The sequence below is a fragment of the Myotis brandtii genome, unplaced genomic scaffold, assembly GCF_000412655.1.
Source record: "Myotis brandtii unplaced genomic scaffold, ASM41265v1 scaffold237, whole genome shotgun sequence".
Classification (NCBI taxonomy): Eukaryota; Metazoa; Chordata; class Mammalia; order Chiroptera; family Vespertilionidae; genus Myotis; species Myotis brandtii.
Window position 1 is genome coordinate 3,925,779 of NW_005358943.1, and position 15,564 is coordinate 3,941,342.

At 37.2% G+C, this 15,564-nt stretch overlaps 1 protein-coding gene across 2 annotated transcripts in view; it reads left to right on the plus strand.

The window, feature by feature from the left end:
* Positions 1 to 14,595, plus strand: part of RERG (RAS-like, estrogen-regulated, growth inhibitor) — a 103,921-nt gene extending 89,326 nt beyond the window's left edge. For both annotated transcript variants that reach the window (XM_005866780.2, XM_005866779.2), the window contains 3 exons: positions 1,552 to 1,608; positions 10,819 to 10,892; positions 12,717 to 14,595. In XM_005866780.2, the coding sequence (XP_005866842.1) occupies positions 1,552 to 1,608; positions 10,819 to 10,892; positions 12,717 to 13,124 (539 nt within the window). In that variant the 3' untranslated portion in view covers positions 13,125 to 14,595. The remainder of the gene's footprint in view (positions 1 to 1,551; positions 1,609 to 10,818; positions 10,893 to 12,716) is intronic.
* The last annotated feature ends 969 nt before the right edge of the window (positions 14,596 to 15,564 follow it).

The following is a 15,564-nucleotide window of genomic DNA, read 5'->3' on the forward strand; positions in this document are numbered from 1 at the left end:
AGCCTGGCCTATGCCCTCTCACAATCTGGGACTTCTTGGGGGATGTCAGAGAGCCTGTTTTGGCCCAAGGCAAAACGACCAGTCACTATGACACACACTGACCACCAGGGGGCAGACTCTCAATGCAGGAGCTTTCCCCTGGTGGTCAGTGCATTCCCACAGAGGGAGCACTGCTCAGGCAGAAGCCAGGCTCATGACTGGCAAGTGCAGCAGCGGTGGTGGGAGCCTCCCCCACTTCCATGGGGAGCGGGCCTAAGCCAGCAGTCAGACATCCCTTGAGGGCTCCCAAACTGTGAGAGTGTGCAGGCCTGGCTGAGGGAACCCCCCTGAGTGCACGAATTTCATGCAACTGGGCCTCTAGTAGATAAAGAAAAGACTGACAGTAACTTTCAATGAACTAGTCATGTTTCTTTGTGGAGTATCTTTAGACTACTATACACAGGTCATTTCCATAAAAATAAAAATACCCAAATAATAAATATATTTTAAAGTATAAAATATGACAGACATTGATTCTTTAGTTGTGTCAATGAGATCTCAGGAAGACCCACCGTCTTCAGAGAGCTCATGAGCTGCCGACATTATGTACCAAACCGTGTGTATATTTTTCCAGAGAAAGAGTCCAAAGTTTTTATTGCATTTTTGTAGGGTCTATGACACTGCCCTCTAAAAAATTTCTTAAAAACCACTGTGGTATTTTGTGGAAGAGCCACATTCAAGGGGCCAAAGAGCCGCATGTGGCTCGCGAGCCACGGGTTGCCGACCACTGGCCTAGGGCTAGGCCTTAAATTCCCTTTAGCATAATGGACAAATTACAGGCTTGAAAAGAGACTTCTTGGGTGAAAAACCGGACTCAGCCACTAACTAGCTAGGTGAGCTCAATTAAATTAGTAAACTCTCAGGATCTCAGTTTTCTTATATGAAAAATGGGACCAATCCCAGTACCTGCCTCCTAGGGATGAAGTGAGGGTTGAGGAGATTACGCAAGTGAAGTGCCTAGCACAGTGCCAGATCCTTGCCCTGACTCTAGTATTTCAGCAGCATTGCTTTTGATGAACTTTAATGAGTCACTAATAAAATACTTAATCTGGAATATTTTTATAATACAAATAACTAGCTAATGGTCTTCTCATTACAGGAACAATTATATCACACTTAAAACTCACCTGTATCAATCGTTATCAATAGTCAAAGCTTAGACACCTGTATTGCGATGCTCATGTCTGAATTCATTGTTTGGCTAAAAATTTTACATGTGAGCATTTTCACATTGTGATTTTTTTATTTGTTTGTTTTTAATCCTGTGGCTAAAGTAACAAATCTAAGTGTTGATTAATCCATAATAAACCCAGTAAAACAGTACACCAGTTTTTAAGCCACAGTATAAAATTGAAAAAGAACTTGAGTAAACGTAAATAAATGTATTGGGTTTATATTCCAAGGAAATACAAAACACATATAATTTGATGGGCTATTTCTCTTTCCTTGTAAGGATAAAAACTATAAGAAAATTAACAAATATGTTTGATATGTTGCTCTTTTTTCCCACAGCTCTTGTAGTGCGATTCCTGACCAAGCGGTTCATCTGGGAATACGATCCCACCCTCGGTAGGTCAAGTTTTCTTTCCTCCTACTCTCCAATCAAATTTATGACCCTAAAGAGAGAATGGCATTTTCTGTTGCAACATTTTTAAGCACCTTGCAGATGTCTTAGAAGTGCTTTATTGAATCATGCGGAGACTTCCTCTAAGACGCTAGATGCATGTTGCATGCTGTTTGTGCTTAGAACCCTGCAGGATTTTAATGCTCAGAGGAAAAAATCAGGTCAAATCAGAGACAAGAAGGAAGTAGGTACAAATGATGCTCTTTCATTAGGAAACATAGCATCGTTCCAATGGCAGACAGAGGATACAGTGGACATGGCTACTTTGATGTGGGATAGAATGGCATGTTAAGGAGAGTGTAACAGTAAAATAAAGCTTATGAATACTGATTTTAGGAAAATGTATAAATAAATTGTGTTCCTTCCTTTATGAATACTGATTTTGGGAAAATGTATAAATAAATTGTGTTCCTTCCTCTCTTACCCCAATGAAACTGCTTTGAGCCTATTTTAAAAATACAAAAGAAGAAGCAAAAATTGACATATGTATCTTGAAAATAGCAATAATGTCGATGCTTTTTTTTAAAGTATATTTTATTTACTTTTTACAGAGAGGAAGGGAGAGGTATATGTATCTTGAAAATAGCAATAATGTCGATGCTTTAAGTATTTATCACATGTATTTTTCAAAACAGAGTATTTATTAGAAATATATTTAGTTATCTTATAAATAATGCTGAAAATCGAGGGGCTCTAAGTTAAGCTTGAGATTTTACTCTGAATGAAGCCTTTGAGCTTTTGTTTGTCATGCCCTAGTTGGTTTCCTAAAGGGCACCAACGCTGAAACCCAGAGGAAGAGGGAAAGGCATACAGTATTTCACTCCCAGGCCCGTGTCCCAGGCTGAACTGGCCTGGCTCAGATGGTGAAATGGGCAGAGAGGATTCCTACTGAAACCCAGAGGAAGAGAGAAAGGCATATAGTATTTCACTCCCAGGCCGAGCTAGCCTGGCTCAGATGGTGAAATGGGCAGAGAGGATTCCTGGGTGTTTTTGTTGCTGTCACTGTTGTTGCAGTTGTCACCTATGTTCAGTTTAAAAGGGAACTTTTTCTCCCCCTGTGCCTCCTTTCATTGCTTTACTCATCCATTCACAAATGTTTGTTAAAGGCTCCTATGTGTCAGATTATTCTAGGTGCTGAGGATAAATCAATAGGCAGAAAGAGAGAGCTTTGGCTCTTTTGAGCTCATTGACTAGTAAAGAAAGAAGAGTCAATAGCCAACTAAATGTATCAATTGTGTTAAGTACAGTGGGGCCTTGACTTACCAGTGTCCCGACTAACGAGTTTTTCGAGATATGAGCCGCCATCTCTTAGCCGATTTTTTGCTTTGAGTTGCAAGCTAAAATTCGGGTTACAAGCCAGCTTCAGATACCCCACCGCTAGTTGGCGCAGGGAACGTCACAGTGAATGCCACAACATCAGCCCAGCATCATGTGTCTCACTTGTTCACTGTTGATTTGACATACGAGTAATTTGAGTTACGAGCTCCGTCAAGGAACCAATTAAACTCGTAAGTTAAGGCCCCACTGTACTCAGAAGGGAAATTGAACAGGTAAGGGGATAGAATGATTTTATTGTTTATTTCATTTTAACGTTTTAATCTATCTGGAACTTACTTTAGTGAGAAGTATAAGCTGAAAGCCTAACAATTTTTTCAAATAGTTTATCAATTATTACCCTATTACTTATTAAATACTCCACCTTTCCCCTCTACTTCTAATGCTGCTTTTTATGCAATCAGTTGTCTTTGGAATCTCTTATGTAAAGTTACATAGGATTAGCATATAAGCTACACATCCTCCCATATACTTTATCTTTAGATTACTTATAATACTAATACAGTTGTTAACACTGTATTGTTTAGGGAATAATGACAAGAAAAATATTGGTATATGTTCAGTACAGCGACGACATAGTACATGTTAGCAACATATAACCTTTTATTTTCAAGTATTTCTGATGCACAGTTGGTTGAACCCAGGTATACTGGATCATTTACAGGTATAATGGGTCATTTACATCAGGAACTAGTTCTAAATTTGCTTTTCACATCCTACACAAGTACCACACTCTTGATGATTATGTGCTCTTTAGAACACAATACCCGAGTAGAGAAAGTCTTCCTTCTTTTCTATTTTACAATATTATCTTGGCTGCTATTTCCAGTTTATTTTTCCAGGTCAATTTTTAAAACTCTGTCATAATATGACATAATTTTTATTGGAAGGGCATCAAAACTATAAATTACTTTGAGAAGATTAACATCTTTATGATAGTCAATTTTTTAACCTAAGGGATCTTTACTTCTCTGTTTTTCCTTTTAGATAAATTGTTTTTAAACATCAATAATTTTAATATGTTTTTAATATAGCCATAACCTAATTTTAAAATGATGTAGTTGGATTTAAAAATGCATTTGGTTTTTTAAAAAAACCATTCGTTTCTGTTGTTTGTTCCACCTAAGTAAGTACTTACTCTCTTCTTAATTTTTATTACTTATATAAGCTTTACAAAGTTCCTGAGACTCTTAATGATTTATGGAAGTTCAGTAGAAAAATACTAATTTCATTTAGTTATACCAGTACATCTCAACAAAAGATGAAGCTTATAAAAATGATCTCATAAGAATTTTGAACTCTCTCTGAATATGTTCCAGTCATTACTCTTGTTAATACCTTAGGTGAACCAATTTTCCTTTTGTTTTTGTTTTATTAATTCTGAGAAACAATTGTTGTAGACAGAATTCTGCCTGCATCAGTTATCGGTGGTGCAGGCTTCCTCACTAGAATAATGAAACTGTTTCGAGTGACCTTGTACGGTACTGCTCTGAAAGGGTTGCAGCTGCTAAGCAACAAGAGCGTTGATCAGACTTCAGGAATATCTGCTGTATGACTCACTCCCAGGTGAGGCTTTCATGGACTCATGCTGGAAAGTGGTGTGTGTCTGTGTGTGCGCACGTGTGAGAAGTCACGAATGTTCTAGCCTCGAGGAGTTCCCAATCCATTTGACCCAAGAGCTGTCAGCATTTCCGGAACTAAACTTCATACTGTCATAGAGTTTTTCAAACTCACCACCAATAGAGAAGGCTACATTAAAAAGCAAAGGTGGGTACTTGAATTATCAGGGGGATCACTTTGTAAATTAAATAATTGTCTAACCACTATGCTGTACACCTGAAACTAATATAAAATAAAATCGAATAGCAACTGTAATTGGATAATAAAAATTTAAAGAGCAAAGTGGGGTATTTGCAAAAAAAAAAATAGTCTTAAATTCTGAATTCAGTGTCTTCCTTAAAAAGGAAGTTTTTTTTCAATCTGTAACAGAATTATTGTTTCATGAGTAGTCTTAAATTCTGAATTCAGTGCCTTCCTTAAAAATATGGAACAGTTTTTTTTTCAATCTGTAACAGAATTATTGTTTCATGAGAAGCTGAAGGGCATAAACACCATACAACATACTAATAAAAAATGGAATATTTACTACTCTGAAATAATTCTATGAAGGAAATGTTTGCTACTATAATAGCAAGTGATTCCCAACTTTTAGATGTCAGGATACAATGTTTTTGTTTTGGCATTTGTTTGTTTGTGTGTTTTTTTAATATTTTCATTGTTGAGCGTACTGCAGATGTCCCTCCCTTCTTTTTTCCCTTCCCCCCACCACCTGATTCCCACCCTGCCCCAGGCCTTCACCACCCTATTGTCTATGTCCATGAGTTATACATATATGCATATAAGTTCTTTGGTTAATCTCTTCCTTCCTCTCCCTCCTGTTTGTTTTTTAATGGAGAGGGAATATTGTAGGAATTATGATTAGGGGTGTAAGCAAGGGGCAGAGGATAAGGAAGAACTAAACTTGTTCCCTTAATAGACACTTGCATTCCATAAAGAAGAAATATTTTTAGCATTCAGGAGTTTTGAAGGATATAATAATCTAAGAAAAATATTCAATCATTTATTTACATTGAACAATTATAAATTCCCCTAAATTTTTCTCATTTCATTGTGGGTCAGTGAAATCTTTGTCAGAGGCCAGAGCTGGTCAAGCACAGCATTTGAAAAATCACCACTGCAGCCTGTGAGATTTGGAAATTAGACCACCTAATCAGGAAGACTTCTTGATGGTGGTAGCAGCAATGTTCTGGTTGCAAAACAATAGGATCCATGTTCTGAATAGATCCCAGGAGAGAATTGAATCTCCAAGAGTCAGATTACCCTCAGAAAATACTGAACATGTCAGAGAACACAGACAAAAGTTTAGATCGTGTGCAAGTGTGTGTGTGTGTGTGTGTGTGTGCGTGCGTGCGTGCGTGTGTGTGTGTGTGTGTGTGTGGTGTGTTGGGGGCATTAAGAGAGATTGCCTTTCAGCACTGACCACTACTTCTGCCCCATAGAGGCACCCGGCTCTGTGTTTGAATAGATCATGGTGTCTATCTGGTTAGTAAAGACTCAGACAAGAATGAGGGTAGGAATTGGGAGACATACTGAACTCAGTGATGATATTATTTTGTGGTTGGTTCTTCCTGCCTGCATTACTGCTTAGAAAGGCTCGTACAAAGAGAGGGACACACCTAGAACAAGTCTCTCCACCGAAGATTAAAGCAGAAGTACTTAACCAACGCAAAGAACTATTCAATAGTTCTTTAATACTGGCACAGAAAGGAACTTCGAGATCAGCATTGGACAAATAAGAATAAGTGTCCAACCAAGTAAATTTATCCACAATTATGTGACTAGTTTGTGGTTAGACCAGTAATAGAACTCAAGTCAGTACAATTTCAACTCTAACACAAATCAATGTTACTAATTGCTGCTGTTACTGTATTGGCCAATTGTCCATATTAATATGTTAAAATTTACTACAAAAGCTAAATTAGTGAAAGGATCAACCATACAAGACCTCTTTGATCATCAGTTTCTCTTAGAGTATACAAAATATACTTCTATTTATAAAAATATACTTCTATTTACTGAATGTACACTTTAAGCCATGTATCTCTCATATACAGTGCAATCCAGACATAATTTTTAATATGCCTAATTCCATATTCGTACTAATATTGGTTTTACAATTACACAACATTTTGGTTCATTTAGAAATATCTCTTAGATAATCATCCCCCTACACTTCATAAAAAAGACTGAAAATGTCATTTTCTGTCAGTATGAGAAAAATGAAAAGTATTTCTACCCTTCAAACACATACACATTTTCTTTAATATTCTAAAATGAATAGTGGAGCCCAGCTGGTGTGTCTCAGTGTCTGAGCGTTGATCCATGCACCAGGAGGTCACAGTTGGATTCCTGGTCAGGGCACATGCCCGGGGTTATGGGCTCAATTCCCAGTAGGGGGCGAGCAGGAGGCAGCTGATCAATGTTTCTCTCTCATTGATGTTTCTAACTCTTCCCTCTAAAATCAATAAAAATGTTTTAATAAAATAAATAGCAGAGATTAGTTTCAAAAAGTACCTAATACATTTTTTTTAGAATTATCTTTAGAAAAACTAGCACATGGTACAGCCTTTTGCCTCTCTGGGTGGCACTTCCACTGTTTAACTTGTAGTCAGGGGTGCCGAAGGAGAGAAGAGACTCAATGGAAAAAAATGCTCAAAATGGCATGAAACCAGCACTCGGCTTAGATGAAATGACTGCTGCCACCCGCGGCTGTGGCTATGTCGGTGGCAGACATTCCCTCATTTCCTGCATTTCATCGTTTTCGTTTCGGTTCACTAACAGCCAAAGAATCACGCAACTTCATACAGTTTCCATTATGTTCTATTTCCCCCACTGCGGTCTTCTGTGGTTGAAATTCATATCCTATTTATCATGGAAGCAACAGAGAAAAATGTCCCTGTCTGTCAGACTTTTGGTGCAAAGAGATGGAAGAGAGCCCAGACTCCGTTTTCCAGGCTCCCGGGCTGGGCTGATGCCAGCCCCTTAAAGAGGGGAGGCAGCACGGAGGTCTCCCAGAACCTCGGAGGAGACACGGGGCGTGGACCCCAGCGCCCGCGCTGCTCTCGGGGCCTCTCGGCCCCAAGCTGGGACTCTGGGGATGAAGAAGGGAATGAGTGAGAGGACACTTAGCGATGAGTCGCTGTAAATGGTATTTTAGGGCATTAAATCACGCAAAACGACAATCTTCCCTTTAACTTAAAAGAGTAAGGGGGTGGAATGGCCTAGAATTGAGAATCGGACTTACCACCTATGGATTGCATATTTCAGGAGAATGAAAACAATATTTATTAAACTATATTGATTATAATCTCATCTTTAAATTTTAATTCTCAGAAAAGACATCAGCAATGTGCCGTGCCCAGGACAGTAATCATTGTCCAGGGCTGGTGGCAGTTATGCTACTGGGTTAAGTCTCCTTCTTGTAGTTTGTATTTTGAGTAGATTTACAGCAAAGTAACGTAAAACCGTGGCCAAAAAAGAACTATAAAATATTTGATGAGATGAAGAAGTGAAAGTCAGGAACATGAGGTAAATAGGGGAAAAAACTAAAAGCACTGGCTTACCAGCTACCCTGATGGGAAAGAAACTTCTAGGTTTATTTGGTTTGCTGATTGGTTAGTGATTTGACTAGGAGAATGAGAACAATGTGCCGTGCCCAGGACAGTAACCATTGTCCAGGGCTGGTGGCAGTTATGCTCCTGGGTTAAGTCTCCTTCTTGTAGTTTGTATTTTGAGTAGATTTACAGCAAAGTAACGTAAAACCGTGGCCAAAAAAGAACTATAAAATATTTGATGAGATGAAGAAGTGAAAGTCAGGAACATGAGGTAAATAGGGGAAAAAACTAAAAGCACTGGCTTACCAGCTACCCTGATGGGAAAGAAACTTCTAGATTGATTTGGTTTGCTGATTGGTTAGTGATTTGAGTAGGTTAGATGCAAATAATTGAGCTAATTAAATTAATACTTAAGTTAGTCATTCTGTTCTGGTCCTTGTACCCTGTCAGATAGGTGTGAGGCCTTTATTTCATTTAACTTTTCCCACGTCCCCTATTCTGACACCATTGCCCTCCTCTTTCCCACAGGTATATAATCCAACATGGTTGAAACTTAGCATAGTGGTTAAAAGCTGAAATTTCCAAAGCCAGTCTTCCTGGGTTCCAATCCACTTACCTCTTGCCACTGTGTGACCTGTAGCAAGTTATTTAGTGCTGCTGTGCCTAAATGTTTCCTCATGTAAAATGGAGCTAATGGTAACACATACTTCATGAGATACTTGCGAGAATTAAGTGAGTTAATATGAGTAAAGCATTTAGAACAATTCTTGTTCAAATGGTAAGCAGTATGTGCACGCTTATATATATATATATATATATAGTTTTGAAAAAATGTATTTTTGTATATGCATACATTTTAAATTTATGTAGATTTTATCTTGCTCTAGATCTACCTATAGAGGTAATCATGTGATTTTTTCCCCCTTTAGTCCCTTAATGTGTTAAATTGCATCGATAGATTTTAAACAGTCTTTTCAGTCCTGAAATAAACTCTACCTGATCATGATGTACTTTTCTTATTACAACTGTTGGATTCAATTGAATAATGTTTGATTTAGGATTTTTTAAATCTATGAGCCTACAATTTCTTTTTCCCCCTTATTTCTCTTGTAATACTTCTTATGAGAATCAACATAATGCCCTATAAAAGGAATTGGGTAGCTGACCTTTTTATACTTTCTAGAACAATGTGTTTAATGTTTAATGGAAATCTCCTGTAAAGCCAATTGTATGCAATTGTTTTTTTATGATTAGGAGAAATCTACAATTAGCATTTAAGTGTAGTTACTGGCTATAATTAGTTAACTATTCTATTTCTCATTGTTCTAATCTATGCATTGTCTTCTCCCAGAATTTATTAGGGTTTGAAATCAGTTGTTATACAGTTCCTAATATTATTTTATTTCATCAAACTATGTAGCTATTTCCTCTTTTTGTGTTAAATTTTTGTATGATTGTACCCTCTCTCTTAATTTACTAGATAGCATTGCCAGATTTTTACCTCCCTGCCTACCTCTTTTTTAAAAAAAAATTTTTTCAAGCACCGTGCTTTGGTTTTTGCTATCTTTATCTAACTTTTTTCCTACTGTTTTCTCTTTTACTTCTTTTCTCATATCTTCTTGGATTTTCATATAGAGCAACACTAATTGGTATTTATTTTAACCTCTGGTTTCCATTTCATGTGCTAAGGGGCACATTCAGAGCCACCAAAAACTCTTACACCTGCTAACTTCTCACCCCAATAGAGCTTGGGGACCATTTTATCAGGGGTGGGGAACCTTTTTCTGACAAGGGCCATTTGGATATTTATAACATCATTTGTGGGCCATACAAAATTATCAACTTAAAAATTAGCCTGCTATATTTGGTCAAACATTTAATTAACTCACCCCTAATGCCTTGGCAGGGCCAGAGCAAATGATTTGTCGGGCCTTATACAGCCCGCAGGCTGGATGTTCTCCACCCCTGCCTGGTGCTGAGCTGCCATTGTTTTTCTACCCTGAAGAGGCAACAAGAGCAAGAGAACTCTGCTTTGTTCCATCTCCCCTCCATACTGCCTAGCCCTCCTCTACTTTTCTCACCAATTCCCCAAACATCAGGGCCCATTCACCTTCTACTGCCACAAGGGTTTCTCATAGTTTTACATGATCATTTTTACATGGATAACCATCACCTTCTTCTAATGCCTATTACATATCTAGGGTTGAGGTCTAGAAAGAAATTGGAAGCTCCTGCTTATATGTCATCTTGTCCGGAACAGTAACAAACAGTGATTTCCAAAAATTGGATTTTTTAATATCAAGGTAGAATGCATTCTGTAGGAATAACTTTCTCATTTAAGATGTGGAGACCTCATTGTAGAAGGAAGCGAGCATCAGGAAGCTGGCCTCATAGGAAATTAAAATGAGCAAGAAGCAAAGAGACTCTCATGTGCCATATCCTGAAAGTCTGTTACCTGTTACTTCCGGGAACTCTAAGGATATGAAGATGGCACATTCTTGCAGTCATTCTTTCCATCCTGCTGTGCACATTCCCTTATACCACAAAACAGGCATACTCCTGTAACAAATTTGTAATTTTAAGGATCAAATCAAACCATGATCTTATTTACCTTTTTATCTTCTTCTTTTTTGCTCATTCCCTCAGAATCAACCTACCGACACCAAGCAACCATCGATGATGAAGTTGTCACCATGGAGATACTAGATACTGCTGGTCAGGTGAATAAGCGGTTCAGCTAAAATATTTTTTGGTTCAAATGAGATGTGCATAATATGAACAAAAGATACTTTCCTATAATTAACCAGTTATTCATAAAGACATTTTAATTTAATTATCTAAGTAATTCTATATCAATGTATTTGCAACAGCCTTTGTATGCATCCTTATGTAAATTACTCAGTAATTCAAGGGGTTTGGAAAATACCATAACATTCACATTGCCCACCCATATTTTGAGGGGCAAATTGCAAGATATTAATAGATTTTCATGCTTAAAAGTGTTTTGAAATGTTCTGATAAAGTTAAACAGGAATCTTTCTTTACAGAAGTTCTCAGAGCATTTATTATGCTTATGTGTAAATTAACTAATTAAGAACTTTAGTATATATTATATTCTAAATTTATATGACCTCAGAATCTTTTTTCAGAATCTTTTATCTTAGGAATCTCTCCTTTAATATTCTTTCTAGACCTCACCACATCCTATTGAAAATATGAGCCATATCATTAAACAATAACAATTTATTTAATATAAATTTGCTCTGAGGTCAGTCAGTTCTGAGATTACCAACGGGTTCATAGATAGGTTTAGTTCCCAAAGATAGGAATGACCACTAAGAATGAGAATTAGGAAGCTGAAGGATTTCATGGTGCTTATCAGTGACCTATGACCCCAAGAAGACTGGCATTAAAGTATTTAATCCAAGAAATGTTCTTGCAAGTAACTATATACTTTTATTTCTCATCACCATCTGTTTCCTATACATGTTCTCACCTTCTACCCAGAACTGATTCTAGAAAGAGGCAGCAGGGAAGTACATGCCTGCAGAAGTCACTGAGTCCATGAAGGCAATGCATTTTCAAATCACACATGCTGCCTTCCTAGGAAGGAGTGATCACACCCTTTGAAAGATACTTTCCTATAATTAACCAGTGATTCATAAAGACATTTTAATTTAATTATCTAAGTATTTATCTATCGATGTATTTGCAACAGCCTGTGTATGCATCTTGTAAATTATTCAGTAATTCAAGGGGTTTAGAAAATACCATAACATTCACATTGCCCACCCATATTTTGAGGGGTGAATTGCAAGATATTAATAGATTTTCATGCTTAAAAGTGTTTTTGAAATGCTCTGATAAAGTTAAACAGGAATCTTTCTTTACAGAAGTTCTCAGAGCATTCATTTTCAAACACCCTTTGAAAATCACTTCAAATGAGTTTCTATCATTATTGGTACTACATAATTTTTGGGAGAATTGAAATAGGAGAGAAAAAAAGCCAAAAGCCCCAGACTCTGAGTTTGACTCTCTATACGATTATTCATTTTTTCTGCCCTTGGTGGCTAATTATCCATAATCTGAAGAATATAGAGATAAAACAAATAAACAACAAAAAATCAAAACTATTTCACTAAGCTGTGCCTCTAATTCTGATCTCTAAGGGGTGAGGTAAGGTCTACTTTGTTACCTGTTTGCTAATTCCTTAATTGTGATGAAGTCTCAAGAGGCAGTGTGCTTAACTAAGATGGTACTTTCTTTATAGTTCTTGTGATTAAAGATTTAATGATGTAGCAAGAAAAGTTAAAAGCAGAAAGTTAAGGACTAAGCAGACAGAAAAGTTCTAGTTTCCTAAAATACCTTGCTATGAGTAAGGAATGCTTTTATTCTCAACCAATTTGAGAGGGTAAGCTTGTCAAGAACTTTTAATGACACTGACTAGAAAGAATAGTCATTAAGGGATCACTCTTAACATCAGCAGCATCTCTACACGGGGATTACTTCCAGGTCTCCTGACTGCTGTGTTTTCTTGCCATCAGGAAGACACCATTCAAAGGGAAGGACACATGCGATGGGGGGAAGGCTTTGTGCTGGTCTATGACATCACTGACCGAGGAAGTTTTGAGGAAATGCTGCCCCTGAAGAACATTCTGGATGAGATCAAGAAGCCCAAGAATGTGACTCTCATCTTGGTTGGAAACAAAGCTGACTTGGACCACTCCAGGCAGGTCAGTACTGAAGAAGGAGAGAAGCTGGCCACGGAATTGGCATGTGCTTTCTATGAGTGTTCTGCCTGCACTGGAGAAGGGAACATCACGGAGATATTCTATGAGCTGTGTCGAGAAGTGCGTCGCCGGAGGATGGTGCAGGGCAAGACAAGGCGACGCAGCTCCACCACACACGTCAAGCAAGCCATTAACAAGATGCTCACCAAAATCAGTAGCTAGGCAGCTCCGTTCTCGCGAAGGCCCTGCGGAGGTGGGTCGGGTCATTGGAAACACTTTCTTGTCCTTTTCCCTTTTTTATCCCCCCAAATAAAAGAAAATACTCCAGCCCTCACTCTAACTCTGGGAACTATCTGAGCTTCCCCTTGTTCCCAGCCTCCTATATGTTGAGAAGTTATAGAGTGTTTTCTGCAATTTCAGTGCTGACAATTACTCCCTTCCCTGCTTGAATAAGGTACACTTTCTTGCAATTTGGACATGTAATCACCAGAGATTCTGAAATGGCTGGGTTCATGTTAAGCTATTTTTAGGCATCATCACTTTGCTTCAGTAGGCTGAAATCTTTTCAAAGGTATTTTTAAATTCCTTTTCTCATCAAAGTCTACAAATGATCACCTTAGAAGTTCAAGACAATAGGAAATACAGTAAAAACGCAGGAAGAGTAGCTGAAAGATTGGAGCATGGAATGGTGTCCTGGTTCCTATTTGAAGCAAGGATTTTCTGAATTATGTTATATTATCTTGTTTTTCTTGAACCTTTATTTTGTTCTTAAATTCAAACATGTTCTCCCAAGGTTTTCCATTGTGTAATAGAAAATTCCATTTCAATTTGTTCTCTCAATGATCTATTTATTGATCATCGCACCCTAATTCTTATTCTGTAACTCAAACAAGAGTTCATTATAACAGAGGCAGCAGGACCCCTCTGTTCAGATCCTGCTACGCACTTTCTCAACAAGCCTGGGGTGAAGTAAAGACACTAGGAATCTTTTCACCAAACCCTAACTTTATTGAATGCTAACAGAGGGTTTAGAATTAGAGATATCTGATTCATTTCTCTCTCTGCTTATCACCTTAGCAGAAAGACAACAGTCCAAAAGCAGAAAAATTAAGAATAAAGCTGAAATACCCTTGTGTTGGGGAGCCAAGCTCTGTGCCAGACACAGTAAGAAAAATTGGCCTCTGATGCATTACGTTGGTTACATGACTTCTTCTAATTCAGGTTGGGACAAAAGTAGGTTTACAGCTGTTCATGTGGAAAATAATTAATAAATAATAATACCAGAATAATCTGTGTTTTGTGTACTCACAACTATAAACTTACTTTTGCCCCACCCTGTATTTTGGATAAATTAATTCATGTAGGAGAATTCAGAAAAGAGTAGCTGATTAAAGTTCACTATACCCAAATAAATGTGTATAAAACAGGTTCTTTTATTGTGAAAATGCACAGTCTATAACTGATAGAACTTTATGATTCTTTTTTCCTTATTTTGCCCCCATATATCAAGACTTGGGCACTTTATTTTAGAAGAAAATATGTATCTTTTACATATGTGTGTATTTATAAATGCATAGATATATGTATAAAATGTGTAAGAATTGGAGGCTTCAATTCACCAAATGCATTTGGACAACTTGGTGTAACTATTTTGTGTGAATATAATAAAAAACATAATTTTCACATTCTCTCACATTAGGACAGTCTTTCTTGTGATAACATGAAATGTTTGTAAATTTTAATAGACACTTGAGAGGACATTCAAATCGTAGAGTTAATGAATCAGTGAATGTGATATAAAAATAAGCTTCAGTTCGCAATAATAGATATGATTTTTTTAAAATGCTCAGGTGCATATTTCATCAAATCCTCACAATAATCTTATGCAAGAGATGGTACTATGATTACAATTGCAAGGAAGAAGATATTGAACCACAAGTTTGCATATTTAGAGGGTAGAGGCAGGATTTAATCCAGAGAGGCAAAGTCAGACCCTGGAGCCCATGCTGACATTTGTAAAATATTAATAGACTGATATATGACTCTTGTTCTTGAGCTATAAAGATGAAGACATGGAAAGAAGAAAAATTGATAAAGACTTGCTTCAGTTATGCTTTCATTCATGAAACAAATATTGATATATAAGTTGGACATGTAGCTTGACACAAGTTAGTTCATTTGATTGTGTCTGAGCTGAAACTTGAAGAATATATACAAGTTATTCGGGGGGGGTGAAAATATTCTAGGCAAAAGGAATAACTTGAAACTAAAATATGGAGATATGAAAGGTGATGGTAAGTGTAATTGAAAGCAGTTGAAAGAGCTACATATATCATATTTCAGGATAAAGGGGGAGGGATAACAGAGAGAAGGAATTAAAAGAAAGAAAAAAATAAGGGATTTGGAAGTAAAAAAAAAAGGCAAAGATTCATAAAACTGCAAGTTTACATCACTATATATTAATGGACCTAGTAGCTGACTTAGCTGTGATTAGTTTTCAGTAATATCCATTTAGACAGGGTAGGAAAAATGAAAGCAGAGTGAAATTGCTTTTTTTAATGTTGCCATCTTCTAGAATTACAGTCTATTTCATTCTCTCCTCCCTTTACTGGGGATGAAGCTCAGCCAGTTCCTATTAAGAGCAAACTCCTAAGGAGACATA